Source organism: Aspergillus thermomutatus, assembly GCF_002237265.1.
Source record: "Aspergillus thermomutatus strain HMR AF 39 chromosome Unknown NODE_31, whole genome shotgun sequence".
NCBI lineage: Eukaryota > Fungi > Ascomycota > Eurotiomycetes > Eurotiales > Aspergillaceae > Aspergillus > Aspergillus thermomutatus.
Window position 1 is genome coordinate 67,584 of NW_020798080.1, and position 11,853 is coordinate 79,436.

An 11,853-nucleotide genomic window follows, 5' to 3' on the forward strand; every position below is an offset into this window, starting at 1 on the left:
AAGGTGTGTGGGAGCAGTGCATGTGTTTAGTAGGTTGGCGGCGTTGTTGGTAGTACATGTCCCATTCTTACACTGTAGCTCCTGCTAGGTGTATATACTTCGCATATCATCCTTCAAAACATCAATTTCGCTGCTTGAGTGGAGATGACGAGACATGCATCCATAGACATCAGGCCGTCAACATTGAAAAACAATCATAAGCGTGAATCCCTACACTGTCAGACTCACTGTCTGCTCTACTGTATACCTTGGCTTCAGGATTTTCACGTGGCCAGAGTGACACCAGGTAGGTATCTAGTTGATACGTGTTTCGATCTATTTCTGTATAACCTGATTCCAACTGTTGCCGATCTAGATAGATGGCTATGAGTTATTTAAACCAGTCTCCATACTTACGCGTCCTGTATCCGTGGTTCCAACGAATCATGCCGAATCTGCAGAAGTCGCCATTCGCCACAGACTCATGGACACTCGAAAGTGAGACTGTAGACCCGCCAACGCAAGCTTCATCACTCCGATTCAGCCTTGAGGATTCATAATTTCTCCCAGCTCGAGCACTGTTGTTGTTGTTGTTGTGACAGGCTGACAGTAGATTATCTCATACCTAGGTACCCTTGACGCGTGTCACTCACAGATCTATGGGTGATGCCGTCGGGGGCGCCGGATCCTAACGTTATTCTTCGGCCAATCGGGTATTTGGAGCGATTCCTTACATCATCCTCTGCAGGACCTTACCATACAGGCGCAGGTTGCAGGTCGCAGGTCGCAGGTCGCAGCCCTGTGGCTCGCGAGTTCGCGATGACTATCTAATGTCTATGCGGCGATCATTTATCATTTTTAGTTAATGCGGTATCGCTGATTGGAGTATGCAGTGTGTATGGAAACACTGTATGCAGTTGTGTCTCAGTCTGTGGGCCTGTGGCGTTGGGGTGGAACTGGAAGGTGTGTTGATTTCGAGCTCATGGTATGGTACTGTAGAGAAACTGGATGATGATCATGATGATCACTGATCGGCCATGGCATACTCCGTAAATGTAAATGAAGCAATTTGATAGCTGGAAAAATGGATACGTTTTTTGAGGAAGCATCTTTTCTTGAGGCAACCTTCTTGTAAGTAAACAAACTCAATGAGCCAGAAATTGCTATGCAGATGATGAGATTCGGCGCAGAGCAGGGTGCTTCGAATCGATGGATTGTATTCCGGTTGATTAGTGGTATATTGTAGTAGAGCAAGAAGTCTAACAGGAGCAGCTTTATATCATAGAATCACCCCAAGCCAAACCAGCCAGTCAAAAAGGGATCAGGATGATCGACTCATCAGAGTAAAGGGTAAGGTATATAATAGATGTGAGGCATGTCTAACAACAAAGTTTATGTCTGAGAAAAGGTATAAGAAGAATGGTAAAGGTGCAAAGGTGGTCGGAAGAAGAGTGTAAGGTGATCCACAGAATGAAACGCGGGCAAAGAAGTTCTCAGACGTCGCTTCGAAATAAAAGAAAAATGGCTCCGTTGTTCCCACTCTCGCCTCTAGATTTTTCCTCTTGAAAACATCATTCAATATTAAGATTGACATAGTTTGATCAAAACCATCATGGTACGTGAAGGAACATTTTTACTGGGCCTTGCTCTTGGCGAAAGCCTGAGCACCGTCGACCAGACGTCTTTCAGTGTTCTGACGACCGTTGACGAAGTCAGGGTAGTTGAGAGTGAGCTCAACAGCACCGTTAACAATGTTGTCGACGGCTTCGACACCCAGCATGAAGGAGTGGTCCTGGTTGCCAACCTCGTAGCGCCAGCTACCGAAGCGGCCACGAGACCAGATGTCCTTGTCTTGCAGCTTGGGCAGGATCTGAGTAAGGGCACCCTCACGCTCCAGGGTGGGGGTGGGGTAGCCGTGATCGAAGCGGCGGTGGTAGGTGGAGACAATCTCGTCGGTGGGCTGCAGCATCTCGGTGTTGACGAGACCCTGGATGCAGTCGGCCAGGAGAGTCTCGTAGTTGACGGGCTTCATAGAGGACTCGGAGACCTCCAACATGATGGACCAGTAAGGGCCCTCCTTGGCCTCAGTGCTCTTGGGCTTGGAGCCATCGGCGAGCTGCATGGTGGGCAGCTTCTTCGAGGCCTCAGGCTGGTTGTAAGGGGAGTAGTTGGAGAAGATGGTGGCACGGTAGAAGGGGCAGTTGTCCTCAGGGAAGTAGAGCTGAAACAGGCCAAATTGTTAGTACCAACCTCAAGAGGCTAAAAGAGACGGAAAATGGGGCTTACCCAGCACTTGTCACCAATTCTCTCGGGGCGCGAGCCACGAATACCAACACCAATGACGTGAGTGGAAGAGTAGAAGAGCTGCTTGGTGAGGCCAACGAGCTCCTGGTCGTTCATGGCCTCGGCCAGGAAGTCCACAGACATGGTGGAGACAAGCTTCTTGTAGCCGATGGTAGTGCCGTCCTGCAGCGTCACCGTCTTGTTGTTGGCATTGACCTTGGTAACCTTGCCCTTCTCACCGAAGCGGGTCTTCTCCTTAGGGAGAGTGTTGGCCACAGCAATCCAGATACCACCGGTACCGCCACGAGCGGGGAAGCGGAAAGTAGCGTTGGGACCCCAGTTACCAGCGGTCTTACCGAGGATAACGTTGGTCGTGACGGCCTTGAGGTTGGGAGCAGCAACACGCTCACCGAGCCAGGCGCATTGCATCTAATTCGAACGAACCCCATCAGCTTGTGTGTTCTCAAATCGCGACATCCGATGTCCGACTTCAAACGTACCTTGGTAGTGGGCACAGCCCAGACCTTGTAGTTGTAGGGTCTCATGAAAAGGTCGGCGATACCGGTACCCATCATGCGAACAATCCACTCGTCAAAGGTCTTGGGCTTGGTGCTGGCGACACGAGCCTCAAGGGCGGCATCGATCATGCCATCAATGCACTTGACCTGCTCCTCCTTGGGAAGCATGGAGATGTTGTTCTGGAAAGGATAGGGGACCCATTGGCCCTGGCAGCGAACGTAGGAGATACGCTGGTGGCTGTACCAATCATCCTCCTTGGGAAGAGCCTCATCAATGCAGTCGTCGAAATACTTGTAGTGGGAGAAGATGACGTGACCACCGACATCGTAAAGCTATGAATTGATTAGACAGTTTGTCCCGAATTCGCGAACAATCCATGTCCTGTCAAGGGCAAACGTACGAATCCTTCAGGGGTAACATCGGTGGAAGCAAGACCACCAGGAGTCTCGTTGCTGTCAACAATCATCCATGAGGGACCATCCTATTGTTCGACAATCAGTTCTGCGATCAATTGCGCTGCGAACCCGACATCGAAAGCACGTACGATCTGGTTCAAACGCTTAGCAGCACCCAGACCAGTAGGGCCTGCACCAATGACGAGAACGTCGACAGAGCTGGAGGAAAACCCGCAATGTCAGTTTCACCCCGGAGAACAAACTACCCCTGAAGAGCTTGGGAGGGGAAAGTCCTTACATATCGGGGTGGGTCATCCTGCCTTGTAGGATATCCTGGAAGCTGGGAACGCGATTCAAAGTTCTGCGAGCGAGACTAAGCATAGAAAATGCCAAACTGCAGGAGACTGCAGGATATAAAGGAAAGTGAACAAGAGAGAGTTGGGGATGAAAACAAGAAGACGGTGAGGGAGGAGGAGGAGGAGGGCAGGAAAGATAGGTGTATCACAGAGCGGTCGGGAAAACGAAACGTGACAAACAAGCTGTGGGGAGTGCCTGTTTCAAATTAAGGTCCTGAGGCCAATCAATCCTCAAAAGGCCCCAGCAGTGGCAGATTGTACCTTAGTTGAGCCCTGAAAGGGGGGTGGGAAAAAAAAAGGGGAAATTGGCCACCATCCAAAAAATAATTAAAATGATAAATAATTGCAATAGTAAAAATAAAATGATAAAGAATTATTTTAGAAATGGTCTGGAAACAACTGGGGATGCGTTATCAGCAATTTGTTGTTACTCTACCTTATTTTCCTGGACCTAAAGTGCCATGTACCATACTACCACCCACAACAGTCTCTTTGTGCCATCTGGGCATTTACTGCCATCTTGTTGGATAATTTCACCATGGTATTCGGCGGAGATCTGTAGTATCAAACGTATCTAATGTTCAACACTGGGCCAGAGCCTGTAGACTGTAGTTAGATAGGCTCTGTAGATAACCACAGGGGGTGCTTGGTTGCACCTCAATATCTAACCCTATCAGTATCACTACCTTACTCTACGTGCCCCAAATAAAGATACTAATCTTGCATCAAATCTTCCGGCAGCTACACAGCTCAGACAGAATCTCAGAAGTTCAACTCCTTACGGGTCATAACGATGATAATGATCATAGTCATCCAGCTGCTTGCGACATTGAAAAGTATGTCGCTTATCGACCAATCCGAGAACAACACAGGCACATCATCGTCTTTATCTCAACATCAAATCCAAGATCTATCTGCAATCTGCAGCTTAGTGATGCTTTTCAGTCCATAGATGCTGGGGCCTGGAAGCTGGAGACCCCAAGAATGTCACTTGCGGCCCCATATCAGCCCAGGTGACCGCTTCGATGTCAGATTGTTTATGGCAGCAGGAGCACGGAGTGCAAGTAGTCCTTCTTAATTCAGTATAAATAGCTGTCTTCCATACTGGTGTCGTTCTTATCCGTGCTGGCAACGGTCATTGATTGAATAAAGCCACTTTTGTGTATGTTTCATGACAAGTCTCATGAGAGTGGTATCACTTCTAACAAGCACTTCAATCTGCAAGATGTAGATTATTGTAGAAAGCTCCACAGACGTGATTTGCTTCAATTATTTTACGGAGTACTCCGTAAGTCGAGGATATCCGTCCTAGTACTCCGTGTCAAACACCGAGAGATATCACCTGTCCACTCCACAGCAGCAAGGAAAAGAAAACTCAGAAATGATCATCCTCTATTCCGGTAGGCACCGAACAATCTACATCGATTGTCCATGATCCTTTGGATGGCGCATTTGGGACAAAATTCTGGTCCTAGCTCTGATGCTCGGAAACTGATGGCTTGGCAGATCGAGCATAGAGGCTGGGAGAGAAAAAGGGTCCCACTGATTATCAGGGAAACACATTATTATTGTAGATCTTCTTCCAGAAACTGTGCCGAACCGTCGATCAACTTGATTATGTCCATGTTTCACTGGTGATGACGAGTCGTCAGGGGCAGTAGATACTCCGTAGTAACACTACTATTGTACCTCAAGACAAAGGTACTCACTCCGTACCGTCCTACCCATCGGCTATCAGGGCCACTGCCCTTCTTTTTTCCCGCATTGAATGACGCAGTGATGGCATGGCTCTATAAATCCGTGGAAATCCTTTGCGACTGTGATTTTCAAGCAACCATGGAGACTTGGGAGCTTAGCAAGAACATCTTATACATTGGGATGCTTTTTCTGATATGGTCAAGCATGCAGGGTCGTTGGTAGAGGACTCTCTCTACTCCATAGTCCACACACATGCAGAACAAGCACCGCACGTACTCAGGCACTCAGGCACTCAGGCAATACATAGGACCCTCGTGGAGTCGTGGGTCCCTGACTGATCGCTTCCAGTTCCAACTTCCATTATTACCCATGTCCATGTCCTAAGGTGGTCCCTGATAGACTAGGTGAAGGTTAGTGCAAGCCACAAGAAAGTCGGGTTCTTGCGACACCAGGGAACCAAGGCGTGATAGCGTCAGGTTCTCAGAGCTCGTTGGTCTCAGATCGCCGCATTCTCCACAGGTAAGGGACCTCGCGGCGACGCTATGGACAAGTGGCGGGTATTTGATTGCTTGGCTTTCAGACTGCTTGCGTAATGCAGGTGGTGTCAAACAGGTCACTGTTAATTTCGATCAACGCTCGATGTTGCAAGATATTGCCGGTTTGTTGTCCTGTCCTTCAATCAGATTCCATGAATTGATGATGGAGAGTACGTACTCCGTATATAACAAAGATCATAGGAAATCGGCAGGAAGGGATCATCCTTGGACGCTGCACTGTCATATTGATGAACTGACTATGAAGAGGACAAACCAGGTTAACAATAATATCTTACTTTACTTCAATAGGGCACACGGTGTTGTTTTTCAAAGATGGTTCAGAACTTGGACGTTACTACTGTCCACCTAGCTACCTACACTAGGAATGTACCAAACGTTGAGGTCTAGAAACCATGAAGTTGGAAAAGGGGCAAGGGAAATTAAGAATTTAAGGAATTAAGATAGAGAAGTGGATACCTGGAGATTGACAACAACAAACCAAAAAGCTCACCACCAGCCAGGTGCTCGCCACGAGTGACCATAATAAGCATTTCTTCTTGACTCCAAGAGTCCAAGTACAACAAAGGCAGCAGACCCTTCAATTTCGGGTTGAACACATCTTATCTTTGCAGTTACTTTGTACTCTGTAGCACCCGAGAGATAGATGCACATTGCAGTCTGCATAGTAGGTGCTCTATAGTCCATGGGATGCCATTTTACCACCATCATACTCCGTGCAGAAGAGACACAGAGAAGCTACAGCCATTGCCCCCCGTCTTCCACTCCTGAATTCTGATGCTGCTGGCCAGAACGCAAAAAGTTGAAACTGGGCGCTCGAAGGTCAGAACCACTTGCGGGTGTTTCAACTTTCAACTTCAGTTTTAGTACTAGCCGATACCTTCATCCAGTAATTCTGGTTGGGGCTTGTCTGCTTTCGAAGGTAGCCCCACCTGCCCCACCACCACTACCTACTATTCTTGTCACATCCCCCAACTGGCAACAAGGCTCTATCATCAGAATGGATGCTTGCAGCAGAAAAGTTGCATAGATAGGTACCCCCCTAAGCTAAACTAAGTTTTCGGCTGCGTCTGGCACTTGTACGTAGGCCATTAAGAGGACCAGCTTGCTGAGGCCAGGTTCAGCATCACTGTCCACCGAGTGCACCGACGAACGGCATACCTCATTCCAGCCCACGATCTCGCTATCATTTTATTTTCTATTTTATTTTATTTTTTTATTTTTGTCCAGCCAGCTTCGCCATCAATACCTAGGGCTACTTACAAGCACTTTACGACTACGTACGACCACGACTTTGCTCACTTCAGCCATATTAATATTAGCCCCTAAATAACCCGTCCCGTGTTTGATCTTCTGGACTCTGAAAGATTTTACACAGGAAAATCAATTTCTTTTCTTTTTGTCCGAGTTAATTACGAATTCTCCATATCCCATCTGCTACTATCTATCTACTCTTTTCTTTTCCGTCTCCCCCTCTCCTCTTCCGTCACATACCCCAACTTCATCCATCTCCCTTCGATCCAAGTATCGATTGTTCTCTGTTTCGTTTTCCATTTTTGTTCCTCTTCTTTTCATCATTTAGACCAACTCTAGTCTCACTCGTTAGACACTTGTTTCTATTTCTCTTTCTTCTCATCTTTCAGCTTCACCCCTGGCCTCTGCGCGCTTTGGTCAGAGCAGCCTTCTACGGCCGCGCCCTTTCGATTTCCAGCGATTCTTATCCGATCAGAGTCAACTCTTCACAATGAGTAACGAAGGAGAAAAGGCCAGAGTCTCCGGCGAGGTCTCTCGCCCAGAGCCTACTCTGCCCACCGTCAATCCCGCCGCTGAAAAGTCGGAGCCTCCCAAGCCCACCTTCCACCCTGCCGTCTACGTGAGGTGAGCACAACCATTCAGTTCTTAATACAAACACGATGAATGGGTTATGCTGAGACTACGTTAGTGTCTGGATTGCTTTGAGTTCCAGCGTCATCCTGTTCAACAAGCACATCCTGGATTATGCTCAATTCCGTAAGTGCCATCTGGCCGATTTACTTGGCCGATCAAGTTTTCTCTTCCAGCAACTAACGATTCATTTCTCCAGGCTTCCGTAGGTCTTATTCTATCGTTACATCTCGTCAAACGAAACCTAATTGTTTCCAGCTATCATCCTGACAACATGGCACTTGGCATTTGCGACTTTCATGACTCAGGTTCTCGCCCGCACAACAAATCTGCTCGATGGCCGCAAGACTGTGAAGATGACTGGACGGGTCTACCTGCGCGCTATCGTACCTATTGGTCTTTTCTTCTCCCTGAGTTTGATTTGTGGTAACGTGACATACCTGTACCTGAGTGTTGCATTCATCCAGATGCTGAAGGTGTGTTTTTTTTGCTCCAAGAAACTTGGCCTTGTATCTCTGGGCGATAATTGCTGATGACGGGACATAGGCAACGACTCCGGTCGCTGTGTTGATCGCTACCTGGGCTATGGGAATGGCCCCCGTCAACCTGAAGGTCCTCTTCAACGTCGCTATTATTGTCGTCGGTGTCGTCATTGCCTCGTTCGGTGAGATCAAGTTCGTCTTCATCGGTTTTCTGTTCCAGATCGGTGGTATTGTCTTCGAAGCCACCCGTTTGGTCATGGTTCAGCGCCTTCTCAGCTCTGCTGAATTCAAGATGGATCCTCTGGTTTCCCTGTACTACTTCGCTCCTGTGTGCGCTGTGATGAACGGTGTCACTGCCTTGTTCGTTGAGGTTCCTAGCCTGACTATGGGCCACATCTACAACGTTGGTGTCTGGACGTTGCTGGCCAACGCTGTTGTTGCCTTCCTGCTCAACGTTTCCGTTGTTTTCCTGGTAAGTAGTGTCCGCCAACCTTGCACACCCATTTTGGTTGTTAACCCTTGAACGCAGATCGGAAAGACTTCCTCCCTCGTCATGACCCTGTGTGGTGTACTGAAAGATATCCTTCTTGTCGCCGCCTCGATGATGATTTGGCAGACTCCTGTTACCGGTCTCCAATTCTTCGGCTACTCGATTGCTCTGATCGGTCTGGTCTACTACAAGCTTGGTGGCGATAAGATTAAGGAGTATGCCGGTCAGGCCAACCGGTCCTGGGCCGAGTACGGTGCCAACCACCCCGCTCAGCGCAAATCCATCATCATCGGTGCCGTTGTTCTCATCTTCTTCCTGCTGATCGGCTCCATGGCGCCCAGCTACGCTCCCGAGTCTGTGGACAAGGTCAAGGGCATGCTTGGCGGTGCAACCGTTGGAAATGCCTAAAGCACTCGGATGAACCCGCACGCAAGAAGAGCATGTGAGAATGCTCCTATGAGATGTGCCAACGCAGACACTGCAGGGTGAGTGCTATACGTCACCTGTTGGCGGTAGCAAAATAGAATGCAAGATTCCATACGGCGGGAGTCTGGCTTAATACTTTTCATTCACTTTTCATATTGAGGGCCTTTGAAGACATGATAATGGCCACATATTTTCTTTACCTTACCCCCTCCTTTGAGTTAATTCGCTTCCGTTGAGATCGTCCGACATGTTTGACCCAGGAACTGGCGGCCTGACTTGGCCACATGCAGGGAATGCAGCCGGTCTCGCCTTTCTAGATGCGTTGACATGCAGATGATATGTTTTGACCTTCGGAAGTATTTCTTTTTTTTTTTTCCCCGCTTTTTGCATCACGGATATCATCCGTACAGGGACTACAGAGGTTTACTGTTTTTCCATCTTTTTCTATGAACATTGACTGTCATGTTAGATTAGCACGAGGTCCCGGTGTCGGATGTGTGTTGTTTTCTGTTTCTTCACTTCCTTCTCGCCGACGTTTTCTTCATCCCTGTGAATATAGGATTCTTCTCATGTGCTACCAAAATAGAGTTTGCTTTTTTTCTTGGACGGACGAGAAATGCAATACATTGCCTTGTGTTCAATCATCATGACGGTGGAGGTCTTCGGTTGTCTTGCTCTCCCAAGAGAACTCCCAGCCACGTCGGTGTTGTCCTGAGGCATTTTGGCCAATTTGCAGGGCTCCCAATCATTTTTCGTTGCGCGTGTTGCCAAAGCGGGTCGCAGTTACGAACCAATCATGGCCCAGCTGAAACCTCAGGCCAGCAACAGGCGGATTGGCCAATTATGATGCGGAGTGGCGCTGACAAGGGGGCCAACGCGCGGACAGGGCGTGCATTTTCTGTCCAATCAAACCCTCTTTATGCAGATACAGACCCACATTTCCTTAACCCGGCGTGGTGATCCATCGACCAATAATGCGCAAATCCTTGCAGGCCGATCTGGATCTTGTGGGGGCGGTACATCAATACAGTATGGTATGGTATGTGGCTGCCGGGCACCATCCTGCTTTGCATAGCAACACTGCAAGTGCTGCATGGCTTGGCGGTGTATTGTACAGTATCAAGGCAAATTTCTCCGCATCCAAAGAAGCTCCGAGCGACATCCAAACTGCAGCTGCAAAAAAGAGTTAATCATCCGCTTCCGTCAGCGCCTTTTCACGCGTTCTTCTTCCAAATCTCTCTCTTCCTCTCTCTCTCTCTATCCCGGCAGCCGCTTATCCCGTGGATCCAAGTTCTACGCTGCTTGTCATCACACTCATCACACCTTTCTTGTGTTCCTTTTTCTTCCTCTTCTTCATCTTCTGTCCCAATTCCTCTCCTCCTCTTCTCACCTATACCTCATTTACTTCTCTCCTCCGAGCCCTCTGACGTCCATCGCCTTTCGTTCCTCCTCTTTTTGCAGCTTCGCGCCGTTGGCTGATCATTTCTCTCACTTCACTTTTCTATCCATCAGCATCACTTGAATCTTGTTTTCATCTGCAGGTTACTCTAGCTCTTCTTATTATCAGCTCACTTGACAGGACAGAACAGAAAAGTCTTTCACCATGTGCCCAATGCTCCTCAGCGGTCTTGCGGATGGACCCGCCATGGTCCTATCCCCTCGCCAGGAACACGCTTTTGTTCAGTTCCCTCGCCAGTCGCAGCTCGACTCGGCCCCTGCCGCGTCTCACAATTCATTCTTCAAGAATGGCGTGCACTCTCAGGCCTCCTCGTGGTTCTCCGACAATGTCTTCTCCGCACCGAAGCTGGCCAATCCCACAGCCAGCTCTTCCAGAATTTCGCGCAAGAGATCGCGAGATGAAGCCGAGTTTGAAGAAGCCCTCAACCCTTCCAGCGCGCCTGCAGTGGCCGCGCCAGCGCCAGCGCCCAAGGAGGAGCCTATCTACGGGGAGGGTATGAGACTCATCAATCCTCGCACCGGCATGTCACTTTCTGCGGAGAGCCAGACAGGCACCTGGTACGAAGAACAGCACGAAAGCGCCGCTGCCACGGCGGCTCCTATCTCGTCGCGGTCCCCAGCCATTTCGTCTGAACTCCACAGCCGCAAGTCGCAGCGTCTCGACCCATCAGCCTCCCGTCTCGACGACATCACACTCGCCCACATTCAACGACGACTCCACGAGACAACCGACGACGACAACCGCCGCCTCCTCCTCAACGCCGGAACCCGCACCAGCCCTTTCACCCCGAACGAACCCCAGGTTGACGACGCAACTCACCTCCTCGGAATCAGCTGGCAACGAATCTCCACCGACGACGTCGACATGGCGGCCGCCGTGCGCGGCTGGAAAAAGTACATTGACAAGCAATTCGCAGCGTACCTACTGGACTCGCAGATCCTCATGAAGAACCGCGCGCTGAACGCGTACCTGGTCACAGCGCGACCAATCACCCCTGTCGGACCCGCCATAGCCCCGGCCTTCTATCTCTTCAGCGAAGACCTCACCCAGGCTCAGCTTGTGGCCTCCTCCTGGGAACAATGCGTGCACAATCTCCGCTCAGTTCCCGTGATCTTTGAGCAAAATCAAGTTCTCAATGCTGCAGACAGGCCACTCAATAACAACAGCAGCGGCTCAGGCGTTCTAGGCCTGGACACCACCACTGAGCCCGGCCTCCCGCTCCTGCAAACGATGTGCGCCCAGCCAGTCAGCAGCGACGTGTGCGCGGGATTGAACAATAGCGTAGGAATGGCGACGGGAATGGAAATTGATACGTAAATCAAGCAGCA

General features: G+C 49.5%; 3 protein-coding genes across 3 annotated transcripts; 2 read left to right on the forward strand and 1 right to left on the reverse strand.

Annotated features, from left to right (window-relative positions):
* Positions 1-1,612: 1,612 nt before the first annotated feature.
* Positions 1,613-3,557, reverse strand: CDV56_106948 (protoporphyrinogen/coproporphyrinogen oxidase; the record flags this gene model as incomplete). The annotated part of the gene is made up of 6 exons (XM_026760567.1): positions 1,613-2,200; positions 2,266-2,691; positions 2,763-3,113; positions 3,182-3,262; positions 3,326-3,395; positions 3,475-3,557. 6 exons carry the CDS (start codon positions 3,555-3,557, stop codon positions 1,613-1,615), a joined length of 1,599 nt encoding a protein of 532 aa, XP_026616975.1.
* Positions 3,558-7,528: 3,971 nt separating this feature from the next.
* Positions 7,529-9,048, forward strand: glfB (UDP-galactofuranose transporter; the record flags this gene model as incomplete). Its single annotated transcript, XM_026760854.1, has 6 exons — positions 7,529-7,662; positions 7,727-7,794; positions 7,868-7,873; positions 7,927-8,144; positions 8,215-8,622; positions 8,680-9,048. 6 exons carry the CDS (start codon positions 7,529-7,531, stop codon positions 9,046-9,048), a joined length of 1,203 nt encoding a protein of 400 aa, XP_026616976.1.
* Positions 9,049-10,669: 1,621 nt separating this feature from the next.
* CDV56_107386 (uncharacterized protein) lies at positions 10,670-11,842 on the forward strand (the record flags this gene model as incomplete). Its single annotated transcript, XM_026761005.1, has 1 exon — positions 10,670-11,842. The coding sequence occupies one exon, from the start codon at positions 10,670-10,672 to the stop codon at positions 11,840-11,842; it is 1,173 nt and encodes a 390-aa protein (XP_026616977.1).
* Positions 11,843-11,853: the final 11 nt, after the last annotated feature.